Source organism: Etheostoma cragini, chromosome 3 (genome assembly GCF_013103735.1).
Source record: "Etheostoma cragini isolate CJK2018 chromosome 3, CSU_Ecrag_1.0, whole genome shotgun sequence".
NCBI classification, from domain to species: domain Eukaryota; kingdom Metazoa; phylum Chordata; class Actinopteri; order Perciformes; family Percidae; genus Etheostoma; species Etheostoma cragini.
In genome coordinates, this window is record NC_048409.1 from 4,819,050 (window position 1) to 4,837,179 (window position 18,130).

Here is an 18,130-nt window from a genome sequence, read left to right on the forward strand (position 1 = left end):
GTGTGTGTGTGTGTGTGTGTGTGTGTGTGTGTGTGTAAATATACACACACACACACACACACACACACACACACACACACACATATACATATATACATAGTAAATATATAATGTACGGTATATGCACATATGGAGGAAGAACTACATGTGGCTGTTTGTGGAACTTTGCTGGCTGGACAAAAAAACAAACAGTAATACATTAAATGTTCTTTTAATGACTGTAGACAATAACTTAATTCATTATTTCACCAATCATTTTTACATGATTGGTTAATACAACATTAAGTCCCTGTTTACGAGGAAGCCTTCCTGCAGTAAGTCATTTACTTTGAAGGCTTAATTTATTCATTAAATACCAGTAACAAATCCTGATTTAAAGGAAATGTGTTCATGTTTGCTTATTATTAAAAAAAAGTATAGCCAAACTAAATATATTTGATATTTAAAAGACTATAATATTGGCGGCAACTAATTACACACAAACAAAGTGCAAAAAACCAATCTGAATCCGACTTTAATTAAGTCACGGGAATGCATTCTTTCGGCCTGCTGTCATTCTCTGCATAGACCTCTGAAACTAATCTCGGTTTAGGTTACACTTAGTAAAGACTTTGGCAGTGAGAAAACACAGAGATACCATTTCACTTTGTGAAAACTGCAAGTCAAGAAACTGGAGGCCACACACATGTACTCCACACGGTGTACGCACAGGCAAAAACTGTGTGTGTGTGCGGTGGCAATGTGTTCTTGTAAATGCAAGCCAAAACAAGCATTAGGATTGGAGCAGCACACACACACACACGCAGGCAGACAATCCTTGAGGTCAGGCACAAGTAGCACGGTGAGAGACTGCCAACCTGAGGCCTGAGGAAGACCTGTGACTTGTGTAATGCTGTTTAAAATAAAAGCACGAGGCTTTTATGGTGAAGACATTCATTTTGAAGGCCGTTTTTATTGTGACAGAGAGTACCAATTCTGTGCTGCAAACATCCACTTGCAGTGCTATAGCCAAACCATTACTGCGTTACTATCTCTTAGACATAAAAAAAATAACAAGGTCTCTTTAGGAGTCTTTACTTCATGTTACTTTCCATGTTTCAGCACAAAAATGTTAATAGTAAAATCTTAGTTTTTCCTAAAATTTCAGACAAAAAATAATAATTCTAAAATCTGTAACCAAACATTCATTTTTAAAATGTTGACCAAAACAAAGGAAAAAAAAAACACCAAACCAGTACGATGACCAGGAGATGTTAAAAATATCATTGGCATGAGGTGAAGGCCACCCATTATTCCAACATAACATCTGTTGTGACTGTGAAACACTGATGTTTAAAAATACTACATTTAAAAATAGTCCACAATATGTGGAGTGAATCATGAGGGAGACAAAACATGCAGATGTCACAAGATGAATGAAAGGGAAAGCAGATTTAATCAGACTGTGACAGACGCCCAGCTTGTGTGCAAAACAGTGACTCTGCTGTCAACACCTACTGTTGCGTACGCATCCGTCAATGAGACAGCTACATGTAGTGTAGTACATACAACGGTAGGGTGGTGGGGGCAGGACTCCACAAAAACGCACAAGACAACATGTGTACCTTCTATGAGCAGCTCCTGCCCATGGCTGCCCAGCAGGGTGCGTGACAGGAAGGGTGCAAAGTCCACAAAGATCTCTCTCAGCAGGGGTGCCACCTTCTCCAAAGCCCTCTCTAGCTTCGTAGTAATGCTGTCAAAGAAAACCCATCAAGATAGAAGTCACAAAAGGATATTAGACATCTGAATTAGAAGCAGAAATGTAAGGGAGGTAGCGTTGTGCGCCCTTCCGTCTAGGATGAAGCAGAAAAAGAGCAGCGAGGGACCTCCCAGTCCCAGCGCACACAGCTAACACCAGTTAGTGTGTAGCCAGACTGAGTCCCGGTGGGTGCACAGGGTAACCAACACATTTCCAAGGGTGCAAACCATGCGGGATATTTACGGGAGTATGGTTGCTATCACTGGATATGTCAATAAGATAATATTTTATGTTGTCAGAAAGCCATGTTAACACTGTTTTTTTTTGCATTCAAAGAGGATTTTGTCAGCAGTTGTTTGCATTCTTTGTTGTGTCGGGGTTACCAGGCTTGCACAAGGAGTCACAGTTGTTCAAGACTGCAGAGGGAAGTGTTCCTTATCTCCTACACAGTCACTACATGCTGCTGCCTGACATTATCTGAACACCTCAGAGAAACTGTGAGCTGGAGTCATGCAGCCATACAACTCAGACTGGTACACAAGCAGAGATACGACTCGAGCTGAAACGTATCGCTGTGCTCCTACTGTATGTGTACACACACAAATACTAGGCAGCATGAGGTGAGTAGAGGCTTGTTTTCCCAGCTAACATGGGCGGAAAGCGTCAGGATAGAGAGAAACAGAGAGAGGGAAGAGGAAAGGTTTTAGGATTTGCATGAGTGTGTAGTATGAATCTGTCTTCCAGCACCCTGGGAAAACACAGCAGAGGGATGACAGACTAGCATTGAAAGCAGGGTGAATGTGGTCTAGGTGGCTAACATGAATGTCCTTGCCTAAGACACTGGCCTGCATCTCTGGAGGCTGCCTGTAATCCTGTCAGGGAGCTAAAGGGTTTGAGCTCGGGGGGTGTCAGTCCCTGGCGTAGTGGACACTGGTCCACTTCACAAAAGGCACTGAAATAGAGAGAAAAGTGAAAAAGGAAACCACAGGCAGTACTTGCTTCATATTGCTTTGTGACTAAATGGCTAGGCTCATGAACTATTTATACATAATTAAACACATATTTATATTCAGAAGAACAGAGCAGGCAGTTAAGCTTGGAGGTTTTTTTCACCTCTTCTAAAATACAGTATGAGGCTCTGCAGCGAGATAGTACTATCATTGACTTCACAGTAACGCTAAGTGATGTCGGTTACTGCTGCCATGGCAACTGAGAAGAGAAAGAGAGAGAGTCTGGAGAAAGACCTGGGCTCTCGGCAGTCAGCGGGAGAGCAGGACTGAGGACGTCTGTAGCAAACTATTAGCAAGGGAGGGAGAGATGGGCACAGAGAAATGAACACATGTCCACAAATAATTAGGCGCAAGAGTTTTACAAAACACACCTTTGTTTTGAAGTCTTTTGTTATGACTAAGTAGTGTCAGAGATAAATGTCTCATCAAAAGGCGAGAATATAGACGTAGACATATAGCATATAGGTAATAGAAATCAATCAGTTCTCGTATTGTTTGTAATCTTGAAATAAAAACATTTGGTCACAAAAAAAACAAAAATCAATCGATCAGGTTTTTTTGTGGGAACCGGAGGGTCGCAGGTTCAAGTCCCCGTACGGACTAAAGTACAGAGAGTGGTCTGGTAGCTGGAGAACTGCCACTCCTGGGCACTACCAAGGTGTTCTTGAGCAAGGCACCAAACACTCCTCAACCGCTCAGGGCGCCTGTTAAGCAGTTGCAGCCCCCCCACTCTGACATCTCTCTATTAGTGCATGTGTAGGACCGGAGCATGTTTGTGTATTTCAGCCCTGTGTGTAGTGTGTAATAACAAAAGAGTGTACATTGCATAGGGGATCAATAAAGTGAGTATAACAGTAGAAATTAAAATTAAATTAATCATAAATTATGTTTTTTTTTTTTTAAGATTATTTTTTGGGGCTTTTTCCCTTTATTACAATTGATAGGCATGAAAGCGGGGAGAGAGATGGGGGGTGACACACAGCAAAGGGCCGCAGGCTGGACTTGAACCCGGGCCGCTGCAAGACTCCCTCTACGTGGGGCTAACGCCCCCACTGGGCGAGCCAGAGGTCGCACCTATATTATGTTTTCTGGATAAAAACATTTGATCACAAAAATAGAAATCAATTACTTTAAAGGGAAGGCCAAAAAATAGAAACTAGAAAAATGACAAGAATAATTTGACGTGAAAAACCTACGCATAGGAGTAGATTTTATACACAAGTCTCACAATTGGAATAAAGAGAGTCAAGTGAGACGGCCCTGGTGTACCTCATGTTTTCTTCTGTGTCTTCAGGCATGGGGGCCACCGTCTGCACAGCCGGTAGGTTCTTGCTGGTGGCTCCGTTGACAAAACTGGAGGAAGAGGAGTTGGAGGCGGCTGCATCAGTTGCTCCTGCAGGGAAGACCAACAATAGCATGTGACATTAGTGCAATGCAAGAATACTTACAAATATGTATGTCTTTAACAATCTTTAATGCTTTTACAGAAGTACGGATTGACCATTGGGTAACAAACACGCATTTAAAGAATTTTTAATACAGTTATGTTGTCAAATCTTAAAAAACAAACAAGAAATATGTCATAATATGTCACTTTCAGAGGTTCTAAAAACACAGTGGTGCACATAAGTTTACATTCCCATGCTAAAGTTAACTAAAAATGGGAATTAAACGAAATAATCTCTGGGAAAAATCTAACCTTTTAAGGACACCAATTTTTTGTGAATGAATAATGTATCGTAAATAAATAAATGTTCTTTCATAAAATACAGGGGCATGAGTATAGACACCCCTATGTTAAATTCCCACAGAAGAAAGAAAGATTTTCATTTTTAAAAGGCATTTTTAAGGTGATTTCAAGGATCAGAATACTATGTGTCCTGATAAAGTTCCCTTGGCCTTTGGAATTAAAAATTATTTATTTACGAAACATTATTCATTCACAAAGAAAATTGGTGTCCTTAAAGGTTGGACTTTTCCTAATCCTTTTAATTAAGGCATTAGGATAAATTTCCAAAAGATTATTTTTGTATTCCTCTTTTTTAGTCAACTTTAGCATGGGTGTGTACATTTATGAGCAGTACTGTATGTGATGGCACACAGATTGAAATAGTTAAAAGAAGAAGAAAAGACCAAGTTTATGCTGAAAGTGGACTTTCAACCAAGTCAAACAACTGAAAAATGGTAAGGGTGTCACATCTTCTGAATCTTTAATAACGCAAATGCACACAAGATGGTTGTTCAAACTGGTGGCAGCAGCAACACATGGAACAATTTAGCTAACCAAGACGACAACGATGAAGCAACAGACATATCAAAACATCTGCATACAGTTTTTTATTCATTTTACAATTAGTTTTGTTATCAAAGCCAAAATTAGGGAATCGTAACGGCAGTGATTTAAAGGTGAGCTCTGAGTCACAAGTAGAAAATCATGACTGTCCATGTGAGAGGCTAAAACCAGAGAGAGTGAGATCATGGGGTCTGGGTGAGGGCCTGTGGCTTTAGCTGAAAGCCCACTTTTGACTTGGAATACATTTCTCACATTCCTGTAGAGGGGCTCCGAGAGGAAAGCGAGAGTTTTGTTAATGGCTCACATTAAACAAGGTGTTGGAGCGCCTAATGGTTCTGGGTGTTAAGTGGTTCCTTTCAGAGGCCCAGACTACAGGAGCCCTGAGGTGGAACTGGCTTTATGCCCCAGGGGAAGCAACAGGACAGCAGACACACACACACACACACACAAACACACACAAAAAAGCATTTGTTTAATTTATAGCTCAGTGTGATTAAAATGGAGGTGTGTTTGACTGGCTTGTATCATGAGGAATCCTTGTGGCTGAAGGAGAGCTCAGAGAGCACAGAGCTGCTCCAGACACCAATCAGAAGTTAAAGAGCGTCATCTAGTGGTAACAATGAGCCCCTGCACAGGGACACAGGATCACTTAATCAAGCGGAGGGAAAAGAGCTTTGTTTCTATCCTTGGAATGGAAGAGTGAAGGGTCGTCAGGATGAATATTAGGGACTTAAATTGCTCTGAAGTATTATTTAAAATAAACCACATCAGCAGGGCCAAACATTAGTGGTCATTTAAGCACGAGCACATTTGAGTGACCTTGTCCGTGACCTACCTGTGGTGTTGATCATGCTTTTGGGGGTGGCAGAAGTGGCAGCAAAGATGTTGGGGGTGCTGCCAGCTGTCGGCCCAGCAGATGTGCTGCTGCTTCCCACTGTGTTAACCGCGAGGCTGCCAGGGGAGGTTTTCTTTACAGGCACCACCACACTCCTACAGGAAACACACACACACACACACACACACACAGTATGCTTTGTAGACACATGAACAACAAACATTATACTTAATATACAGTTAAAAAAACAGCACGAGCGGTAGAGTAGCGTGAATTACAATTGCACAATGGATTGAATTCCAGAGTGGCAGAGTGAAGAGGAAAAGCTGGAGGTTGAGGTTATATTCCCTTTATCAGGGTATGTACAGCAATCCTTTAGTTAAATTTACTACTTTTTAATACCTTTTTTACTACCTTCAGAATTTTTTTTAAAACCATCACGACACTGAATTGCAAGTGTCAATCAGCGACCTTTCTATTATTTACACAGATTTTGACATTTATAGCATACAAAAATGAATAGATTTAGAGACAACATATCATAAACAACATATTGCACATGTTTATTTCACTTAGTACATGAAAGTAAAACAAACTACATAAATGTGCAATGGAGAGAATGGATAGTTCCAGCACAATGGATGGCATTCACTGCAATTTAATGCATTACAAAATGACATCTTACCACGAGTGAATGACTTCGCAATGTCAGAGTCTGGAAACTTTATTTAAACAGCTCTGAAATTCCTTTTTTTGAGTTAAATGAGTGTGGTGCCTGAACACTGCAGTTAAACACCAGAGCCTCCACGCGCTGTGTTGGTGTGGCGCCCATGGCCATCCGGAGGTCAGACGTTGCTGGAGCCGTAGCGTTGGCCAGCAGGCCTGAAGTGGCACTAATTTGCGGCGGTGGAGGTGCAGCCTTACAGACAGCTGAGATTGGTCGAATAATTAACTGCTCTCTCCGAGCACGCATTGCATTTTTATGTTTAGTGGATTGCTTATGCGACCAAAGTGCGTTAGCTCCCATCCAGTTGACATTGATGTTTTTTTTACACACCGAACAATAAGCCTGCCTGTTATTCCCTACTACAGGCCTGAGCCAGTCCTTAAAACTCTGGGTTGTTCACCCAGCTAGCAGAAAACTTGCATTTGCCCATTAAAAGACGACGATGGTTGTCCAGTCGTTGAAGATATGGCTTGAAGCAAGTCTAAAATAAAACGTAAGCCAGCCACTTCTGTTGAGTACGCAGTGTTCTGAGATGAGGTCGAACGACCACTGAATATGACGTCAGCATCAAACATAGACGAAAGATCTTTGATTTTGTGCCCAGACATGCCAAAGCTCATATTTAAACGCAAACGCAGGATAGAATTTCAATCAGAATCAGACACCTGCTGGTCTGAAAAAAATAATACCTAATTTAAAAAAATAATATCTCTGAGACTACATTTAACACTTTTAATGGCCTTAAATTTGACAATTGGGATTTATCACTTTAATACTTTTTAAAACCCTGGGGACACCCTGTTTATATGTATCTTACCTGCCAAAGTGCCCTTGAGCAAGACAGTAAATCCCTAGTCTAAATCCACGGCGTTACATTTCTCCGTTCTCCTCTAAAAATACATTTTTGGGGTATTTCCCTTTATTAGTGACAGGGGATAGACATGAAAGGGGAAGAGAGATGGGGGAAAGGAAAGGGCTGCATTCGGATTCGAACCCGGGTCACTGAAAGACTCTGCCTCCATGGGGCACACGCTCTTACCAAGGGGAGCTAAAAGCCGCCCCACCGCTGTAAATTCTGCCAGATGTCCCACTTTTTAGGCTGTTTATGTCCCGTCCCCTTCCTCTTTCTTTGTGTTGGAGTTCTAATGTCCGGTGGATTTCTGAGGACTATGGTTAACTTCTCCTCAGAGCTCTGCAGGGTAAATCCAGACAGCTAGCTAGAATATCTGTACAACTTTTGAACATACACATGTTCCAACAAAACAAGTCCCTTCTGAGGCAATTTAACAGCGACACCGTGGCTCCGTCCGCGGCACTTAGCAACACCCAAGACAATTGTGATTGGTTTAAAGAAACGTCAATAAACCAAGAGCACGTTTTCCTCCCATCCAGAAATGCTGTGTGGATTAGTCAGACCTTCCTATGCAGCGCTTTGGAGGAAGGTCTGGCAAAGCGAGACTACTGAATCCCTAACAGCTCCAGGGTGCTGTATTAACTGCAGGAGGTAAGTCTATACTCAAAGTGTGATAACTTCATAGAATTATTTGGCTTTTATAAAAAGTATTTTAATAAAAATATAAAGAAGACTGCTGGGCTAGAACTGTGGGTGAATTATATTGAATAGTGTGAATTACAGTTAAGCTGAATCAGTTTTGGGTTTGCAAACTAGCCTGGGACTAGGGGTCAAAATGTAATTGACGTCTAGCCATATAGCAGGTTAGCTTTATGATAAGGCCGGGCAATATATTAATGTTGTATTGATATCGCAATATGAGACTAGATATCGTCTTAGATTTTGAATATATCGTTACATGCTAAGTGTTGTCTTTACCTAGTTTTACAGGATGAATTATAGTAAAGTGATGTACTTTTCTGAACTTACTTGACTGTTTTAGCAGTTTATTATTTACCTTTATATTTATCAAAAATCTCATTGTGTGTATACTTTTTTTTTAAAGCACCAATAGTCTGCAATATTGTCGCAAAATCGACATTGAGGTATTTAGTCAAGAATATTGTGATATTTGACTTGCTCTATATCGCTCAGCCCTACTTTAAGACTGAAGTTGTCATAATAAAACTGACTTTCAGTAGAGTCAGCATTCAACTTGCACATCCTCCTTTCTGAAGAAAAGAAAAATAAATCTACGTTTTAAAAAAAAACACAGAATAGTAATGAGCTTCATCGTGTCTTACTGCTCGCAGGCCTGACAACATGAGCATGCCCAGACGTTAGTCAGTACATTCAGAAAGGTAAACATCCTGACCTGTAAATCTATCCAGAACGCATGCAAACACACACACACACACCCACACACACACACACATATCCCCCACACACACACACAGACACACACACACACGGCTGAAGTAAATAAACCTGAAGACAAGAGGCCATCCAGTTGCTACACTTTTCCTTACATCTGTCCTCTGCTTTGCTCAGACGAGCTGAAAACATCCCCTAATGAGAGAACTTGACAGTTGTTACTGAACATGGAGAGTGTTAAGATATATATGCGGAGTATGGCCTATATACAGCACGTTTTATTTAATTATGACCCTAGATAGACTTTTTATTTTTTAAAGAAACTTTTAAAGTAGATGTGCAGGAGAGGGCACCAAGGAACTGAAAAGTATGAATAATTAAATGCATAAAATCAAGAAGGAAAAAAAGAATATGCATACGGAAATGTATGTACATGCATATTACCATAGATATAAACTTAATTATTTACATTTAACATGTAAACCAGCATACACGTTGCGCGCACGCACACACACACACACACACACACACACACACACACACACACAGTATGATGAATAATATAGCTACTAGAGGGCATACACACTTACATAGATACAAACATATAAAAGTATACCAGAAAACAATACCATTCCTACAGAGAACCCCTCTTCACTCTATATACCTATTAGAAACAATGATATATATCTCTACTATAAAATATCTCCAATGGCAAAGAGGTATCAGGGGAGGGGCCAGACAAAGAATGGTTCAAAAACTCTAATGGAAGAACAAGGAAGGGATAGGGGGAGCCCACCTGGTGGAAGCCCGGGGCCCCCGTCTGGAGCCAGGCCCAGACGGTGGGCTCGTGAGCCTCGTGAGTGGAATGTCACCTCTCTGTGGGGGAAGGAGCCGGAACTTGTGATCTTGTGGGGCTTAACTCTACGCACAGTCTTGCTTCTGGAACCGCACTCCTGGATAGGGGTTGGACTCTGTCCTACTCCGGAGTTGCCCGTGGTGTGTGGCGCATGGCGAGTGTGGGGATACTCACAAGCCCCCGGCTGAGCGCCGCTGCGTTGGGGTTTACCCCGGTGGACGAGAGGGTCGCCTCCCTACGCCTGCAGGTGATGGGGGGGAAAACTCTGACTGTTAACTAGAACTAACAGTCTAACTAGAGTTCGGAGTTTTTGGCCTTCTTGGAGACCTTGAATGGAGCCCTGTATGGGGCTTCAGTAGGGGACTCCATAGTTCTGCTGGGGGACTTCAACACACACGTGGGCAATGATGGAGATACTTGGAGAGGCGTGATTGGGGGGAACGGCCTCCCTGATCTAAACCAGAGTGGTTGTCTGTTGTTGGACTTCTGTGCTAGTCATGGATTGTCCATCACAAACACACATAGGGATGCTCATAAGTGTACGTGGTAACAGAGCACCCTAGGTCAAAGGTCAATGATTGATTTTATTATCGTTTCATCTGACCTGAGGCCATATGTTTTGGACACTCGGGTGCGTATTTTTTACTTTCATATTCAGGTAGGGCACAGCACATTTCATGTAAACAATATTGTGCAATGACAGAGACTATTCTATTCTGTATGGGCTATCACTATAACGTTTATGTGTGTAAAAAAAATGAATTTAATGAACTTAGACTCTCTTAAGGTCAATGCTAAAGGCATTAATAGCAAGGAGAGAAAAAACGTGGGGGGGATGCATTGTTAATTGTAATTACATAGCAGATGGGTAAGTGTAAAGTAACTGTAAGTAAGGACTGTACTAAATGCACATTGCCACTTTACATATTCTGTGTTGAGCACCATAACACTTCAACACACTGCGCTGCTAACGACTTTCTACAGGTCTTTAACACACTGTACCAGTGACATTTTTTGCAGATTTAAAGGTTTTTTTTTGTATCTGGTTTTAGATATTTTACTCTATGTATTCTTATGTGCGTCAGTATGATTGTTGTCTTCTTCTGTTGCACTGCAAGTGGCTGGTGGAGAACAGTCTTTTTCATTTTCTTTATGTATGTAAGTACAGGAACTATAACAAACCCTTTTTTATCTGAATCTGAACCAGTTTGGGCAAACATTTTGAGATGCTAAGACCATGGAAAACAACTTAATATTGTCATGTTGTGTTGTTAATGACAGCAGTGGCTTCCCTTTATTAGTGGAAGCTACTGTACCAAACATCACATGGTGCCTAAAGAGAAAACTCATGAATAAAACACAAAAGAAAGACTTGTGGCGGCTTGAGATGAAAGTTACACGAACCCAACTGACCTCTGTTCACATGCAATCTGATTGACCAAGGATTAAAGATGATGCAGTGAACTTGGATGTGCAAGAGCTCACTGACAGGAAGGAGAGGAAAAGCTTGCCCTTATCAGGTCTGCGGTTCGCCTTTGGGTTTGTAAAGGCGTGCCAGATAATGTCTCGTCCGATCTCCGGCAGTTACTCCGGGTGACACAGGCCAGGCCTCTGCTCTGTCACAAGCTAAGCCTGCTGTCATCTGAAGCAAATCCCCAGGAACCCTCCCTCCACAGAACAACACAGGCTTTTACTGTTTTATGTTTCAACTGGTTATCCGCTGTCCATCTCATAGATCAAGTTAAACTTGCTGGACACCATGTGAAACAAGCCTAACTTGGCCTAGATGTATTTCAGACTTTTGGGTAATTTATCTCGCATCCCTTTCTACTGTACAACCTATTTCTCAAAATGATTCAAGCTGTGATGTTTCACGCTACAGATAAATAAATACAGTAGCTATGTAGTTTCTCTATGGATTAAATACACAAAAAGTAGATTATAGTGCACCTTAAGTGACACACTGTTGCCTCATTGACAAGCACCTAACAGGCATACAATACCCAAAAAATCATTTTCTGAAATGCAGCAGATCAAAATCTACTCAGTCAGTCGAGAGAGAGTCAGCGAAGCTTGAAAGCTAACTGCAATGTTATCAGATATAGATATAGCTGTGCTGTGAAGAACACTGATGACAAGCATCATTTATTTAGTAGATCTCTGTAGTGCTCTCCTCTGTGAATATCCGATATCAGAACATCACTAGCATGTTTTGATTGTCGGAACTCGGCGTGTATTTAATCTTGTTTTCCACATTCATCCCTTGCCTGCATCTTCCAGCAGGAGCTTGCCAGTTCTTTGACACAGCCGGGGCGTTACATTAGACCTACAGATGTAGATAAAACATGAACTTCGTTTAATGAATAATGAATGAGCGGAGGACTCATGAATCATGTATAGATTATCTAGCGCATATTTTATTAATAGAATTGTTTTAATTGAGTTGCAGAGAATGAAGCAAGGATTAATCTTGGAATTAATAATTAATCAGGTCTGCAGCTTTGGGAGATGACTGCAGTGTAAAGTATAACCAAAGAAATGCTTGCTTTTTAAACCCAGTAGAGCCCGACCGACTAAGGATTTTTAAGGCCGATACTGATAAAAATATTTGGTTAATTAAAAATCCGATATTCCAATGTATCGGCCAATACATATGTAAAAAAAAAAAAAGATTCCATAAACCCATAACAAAACAGATTTCCTTAACATTAGATATTTGTAGTTACGTATTTATGAGTTCTCACTAAAATAATATGGTCATAATTTCTTTTATTGTCACAGCAGAACGGAAGAACATCAAAATATATTAAAAGGTCTGATAAATAAAATTTATAAAAATACAAACTTAAGCTATGAGCTACAAATACACACGGAACTGCTGCGTTTTGATTTTCACAAAAGGCTGGTTGAACACACTGAATCACTGACGGCAGCTAGCAGCAAGCAGCTAACCGGGCAAGCTACCCACCTGCAAGATCAAGAATGGGATCAGGGTAGGTGAATTAAAACAATGTCTGATTTGAAAACGCTTGTTGATGTCACGTAACGTTCATGTTGTACAGACATATTAATTGCATTGCGTGTCTGTCAAGAGGCACAAAGACTCTCTGAAACTTGCCTTGATAACTACCGTTTTAGCTCAGTGGAAGCTCGTACACGTAGCTGCAACAACTCCGTGCTGCCTGCACCGATTCAGGTTGGGGTTCTTTCAAACAAAGTACGCACATTTCTATAGCGATTACATAAAAATTGGCCGGAATTTTCTATTAAAGTACAAAAACACAGTAACAAAAAAATAATCCGTATTACCAACAGGGGCATTGTAGATCGCCCTCTGGTGGACAAACTAGGCTACACCATCCGTTTTTATTTTATTTTTGAAATATTCTTTATCAGAATCATTTATTTGTCATTTTAATTATCTTTTTTTTTTAAATATATAGCTATTTCTGTCGGGCTCTAAAACCCAGCAGAGGAAATCTATTTTAATAGTCAGGGTTTCAGGAATAGATACAGAGCAAATGTGCTTACTTCCCACTCGCAAATTAAATTAAAACTAATTATCATTGCTTTAAATAATGGGGGAAATTAAACACGTAAGCACAAACAATCTCTCATAGCGCTAATTTGGAGACTTTTGGGAAAGAAGAGGGAGGAAGTTAAGCATTACTTGAGTTTTTCTGTACTGTATTCCCATCTGGTCAAAGGGACATCTGGATGTTGAACAATTTTAACCTCCTCTCTGAGAGTCTCTAGGAGAGGGGCCTCTGCGACGACAGCCCCTGTGCGCTCCACTTTAAGCCATTTTTCCCCTCCTTTTTCCTTTTTGATGTTGTCACTCCCAATCTATTGTCGCCCTGACAGACAAATGAAAGGCCTGTCCATGTCTGGCAGCTCATTTCGCTGGCAGGTGGCAAACAATTAGACACAGCAAATAGAGGCTAGAGGGGGAGCGACATGAAAAGCATGAGACAAAGTTGTATATGTGGTCAGGAGGGTTTGTGTGAAAGCATTTCAAAAATAATACACTTTGCCGTGGCGACTCATTTCAGGCTGCCAGTTCCCATTACGGGTGTGAGCGGTGAGGGCGACAGGCCTCTCTTTGGTGTGGCGTGAGGCCGCTTCTGTTTAATCTGTCATCAACACCCTGGAGACCCCCACCCTCTTAGCTGTCCTCTCTCCACATCCTCCTCCATCTTTTCGCCTATTCATCAGGCTCACCTCAGCCCCAGCTCAGCAGCAGCATGCATTAAAAAGAAGGGGGGGCCCCATTGTTCCTCCTGACTCAATGTGTCCTCCGCCGTCTCTCAGGAGCCTGGCACCGATTACACGGACACACACAACTCAAACTCCATCAAATCAGTGGTGTCCAGGGAACAGGATGGGCTTTTGGTTGGGCTCAACCAACTCAAATTACTTCCAGAAAAATTGTGATTTTCAAAACTCTATCAACCATAGGAGACAAGGATCCGAGGCTTGCAGCTTGAAATCCCTGCAGGAGCAGGTTTGTAAACTCCCAAATCCAGACGGATTACTGTGTGGTTTTATCTAATCCAGGAACGTAAATAAACCGCAGTGCTTCAGAGACCTTTTCAAACACAGGAATTCTTTGCCGTGGGATGAGTACAATACAAGTGGCCTGAAATGAATAATGTGTTGCATGCTACTACTTAGAAACCATTAGTGGTATACTGGATAAATAAGATAAACCCAGAGGCTTAACATCAGCATATTACGATTGCTTGACTGGTAGCACACACACACGCACACACACACACACAAATGTTTACCTCAGTAAAAGCCAAAAACAAATCATTTTCTAAGTTCACTCATAACTCAAGTTCAGTTAAAAGGACAATACTGTTGTTTTTTTACAAGTTATTGCTTCCTACTGCAGCAACAAATCATGCACAGTACTGTGTACTAAACATTTCTGCCGTCCACTTCAAATGCAAGTTGTATAGTTTAGGTTTAGAACATCAAGTCCCAAGTTCCATTATGATAATCCTTATAATTGTGTTCACACACAGCACAGATAGATTTTGTTTTTTTAAATACTCAATGCAAAGAAATGTGCAATGACTAAAATCTATTAGGTTCAAAATGCAGCAACTACAAGGGTTGCAAAGAGGTTAACTGTGATGCAAAGAACATGATTCTTTGTAAATGGGCTAAAATATGCAAAATACACTTCTGAACTAAAAAAAAAAGAAGGGATTTTTGGAGGCACCCACAATTGGTGCTTTGATCAAGAATATGGCGCAGTAAGCGCCCGGATGGCTCGGTTGGTAGAGTGGGCGCCCACATATCTGTCCTGTTGAATAAAGGCCTAAAATGCCCCAAAAATTATCTTTAAAAAAAACAAAAAATACGGCACAATGTATGACCATGGAGAGACTGACATCTTTATTGAGAGACAAACTGGGGGTGTATGAGAAAATCTGGAGGCCATTTGACCGATTTGTAAAAGAAGAAGAGGGAAGCTGCTTTTGTGATGTTGTCATATTATTAGCTTTTTGTTTTTTGATTATTATAGTATGGCTGAGGTTGGAAGAGAAATTTAGTTGTGGGTTGGAACGGTAGGGGTTATTGAAAATTTAATTTGCAATAAAGAATTAATAAAAGCCTTTTTTTTTTTTTTACAAAACAACTAAACACAGTGATTTTCTGCACAGTAGACTACCAACCGATGACACTTCCTCACCTGTCAAAGGAGTGAAACTGCATGGGCAGCATGGCCTGGGCGCTGGCAGCAGGGTCTGGGTAGGACACAGGCTCCAGCCCGGCCTCCATGCCCTCCACTGGAGCTGACACCAGGCTCTTCAGAATCTCCTTGACATTGATGCCCTTTTTGGGCTGGCTGATGCTGATAACGGAGGAGGTCGGTCTCAGCACCTGCACGCTGAGTGATTCAGACACACTCTCCTGGGACTTCTTCACCTCTGAGGACAGCGTAGATATAAGCACTCCCGCGCTGTTATCCAAGTCAGACCCGTTCAAGACGCTGGCTACCTGCTCGTCTCCGATTCCAGAGTCTGTGTGGTGAATGGAGCTTCTGTTGTGAAGGTCTGATGGCGCAGGACGGTCCTTACTGCTGTCAAATGGTGTTTCTGTAAAACACATGCACATAGACACCATTAGTACGGAACATATAGAGGATCTAAATGCCATAATCTCAGACCACGGTAAGAGAGTTTAGTATTAATATTAGTTTCACTGGAATCAAGATCAGAGATTGAAATAGTCAATATGATATTGTGAACCCTATTATACGGATCACATCCAGATATTTATTGTAGTTGATCTATCTATATGTCCACTATCAACATAGTAAATGGCAAGAAAAGTAAGAAATGTGTATTAATAACATAATATTTAACAAAGAGCAATGAATGAAATTGCATTGCAGAGCCAACTTTACATTCCAATCCAAAGAGTAAATTAAGCATGTGCAGAAAGAGCCATGTGCCGACGCAGCTTCTTAGATCTCTCTCCAGAAGCTCTGATCCTCTGGTGAGATTATCTCTCTGTTATTCTCCCTCTGTGCTAATAAAACATGAATCCTTTTTTTCCTTGGCTTCCTCCTGCCTAAAGCCTTTGGGGGATATCTATTTGGCGGCTTTGAAACAGTGACAGAGGAGTCAGATAGCTGCTCTATTATGTTGGTACGTTATATACTGTCCCGGTCTATATACATGAGAACGAAGACTTTGTTTTTTCTAAATCAGCACTCTGTCTCTTCATAGATAGAACATGCATTGTCTATATAGCAAACAACTGTTTGCTATTTTTCCCCAGAAACCTGTGGAGGTGCCTTTCTAGTCAGATTTTCCTAATTGTGACCTAGTGTTTACCTACGATAGATGCAAGGCCGGCCATATTGATATTCATCACATGCCCCCTAACGAGGTCAACGGGGTCTGATTTGCCAGCAAGTCGTCAGACTTCCCGGTCCATCAGACAATCGTCTGCCACATGCCGTCTGGAAAATTCCCCCATTTTCTGGTGAAATTTATGAAGGCGGCAGTGTGCTTTTCTCCTCCCAGCAACCTCTATGATCCCATTCTCCTCTGGTGGATTGCTTGCCTAATGGGCACTGACAGATGGGGCTGAAAATAGCAAGCCTGGCTCCACTGCCCTAAAAACCCACAGTAGTTGGCCAGCATGCGGCTGCTTTCCCATCTCTCAACTTCTCACTGCTCATCTTCTTCTTCCTTTTGTCTCTGTGTGATGCAAGCTCCTCAAATTACGCTTCCATATTTCCTTTGGCCTCTCCACTCTTCCTCTTGTTCCTTTTATTCACTTCACCTTTTGTCTAAATGGAAGTTGATAAAGTATGCTTACTCGTGCATCTCATAATAGCAAGATGGCACTGCGGCAGACATTGTGTTAAACCTCTGTAGGCAGCCACTGATTTCCTTTCATGTGGCTTAATGTATGATTTATGACTTGAGGCATAAACTACCTTTCATGTCAGGGACAACGGTGATGCCTATTCAAGTTCATAACTACCATCTCCAGCCCCAGTGCTTCCACATTTAATTCTGTGTGGTGCAATTAGCAGAGCTCATGAATAAATCATAGGTGAGCCAGTGGAGTGTGGGGAGGGTATCCCTCTTATTTTACTAAATGAGCTTTCAGCCCAGGCAGGCAGCAGTGCATTAGAAAAGACCAAGGACACTTCACATTCGTCTGTATCAGACACAGTCAGCACGAGCTAAGATTAGTGAGCAGAAAGAATGGATGCAAGAGGGATAGGGCACAGCTGTCAACACCTGTGCTTGTTGGCGAGTTGATCTGACGCATGCTGCGGTCTGACTGGCTTATCCTGGCAGTCTCCCGTTGGGGTTCCAGGATGTCGCGGTACTTGGAGACCATGAGGACAGAGATGAAGTACACCACAGCTAAAGCCAGGAATTGGGCTTGCTTGCTGTCATCCTGTGGATAGGAACCACAATAGAGTTATGCCACTCTCTATTCAGAAGATCTCATTTCACACAACAACACATTCAAAGTACTGACATTATTCTCTAATATATGTCTAATACTTTGAAATATATCCATTCATATGTGTTCAACAGACAGCCGCTCAGTTGACAAGGACACCTTTAGTGTTTCAAAGTGTTGATTGTAGGGTATTACAAAAAAACTAATCCTATTTTCTTCTTCCTTTCTACCTGCAGCCAATCTTTGTGACAAACACATGCAACTCTTGGACGTACAAGCTCTGCAGAAACACACACCACCACCAGCACTCACCACGTCGCGAAACACCACGGCGCGCAGTCGACTGATGTCCACATCCTGCAAAAGGCGATCAGGGTCCTTGATGGGAGACAGGTTACTAGGGACAGTCTCTATGGCTGTCTAAAGCAAAAAGATAACACAATATGACATGCTACTCT

General features: G+C 41.6%; 1 protein-coding gene across 7 annotated transcripts in view; it reads right to left on the reverse strand.

The window, feature by feature from the left end:
• The window catches only part of nbeab (neurobeachin b), a 258,747-nt gene that overhangs the window by 116,712 nt on the left and 123,905 nt on the right, over nt 1–18,130 (reverse strand). For 4 of the 7 annotated variants that reach the window (XM_034866233.1, XM_034866240.1, XM_034866246.1 and 1 more), the window contains 7 exons: nt 17,985–18,092; nt 17,501–17,663; nt 15,430–15,835; nt 5,877–6,031; nt 4,018–4,141; nt 2,571–2,690; nt 1,605–1,732 (listed from right to left, as the gene is read on the reverse strand). In XM_034866233.1, coding sequence (XP_034722124.1) covers nt 1,605–1,732; nt 2,571–2,690; nt 4,018–4,141; nt 5,877–6,031; nt 15,430–15,835; nt 17,501–17,663; nt 17,985–18,092 — 1,204 coding nt within the window. The remainder of the gene's footprint in view (nt 1–1,604; nt 1,733–2,570; nt 2,691–4,017; nt 4,142–5,876; nt 6,032–15,429; nt 15,836–17,500; nt 17,664–17,984; nt 18,093–18,130) is intronic. The other 3 variants (XM_034866267.1, XM_034866261.1, XM_034866253.1) reach the window with 2 other exon arrangements.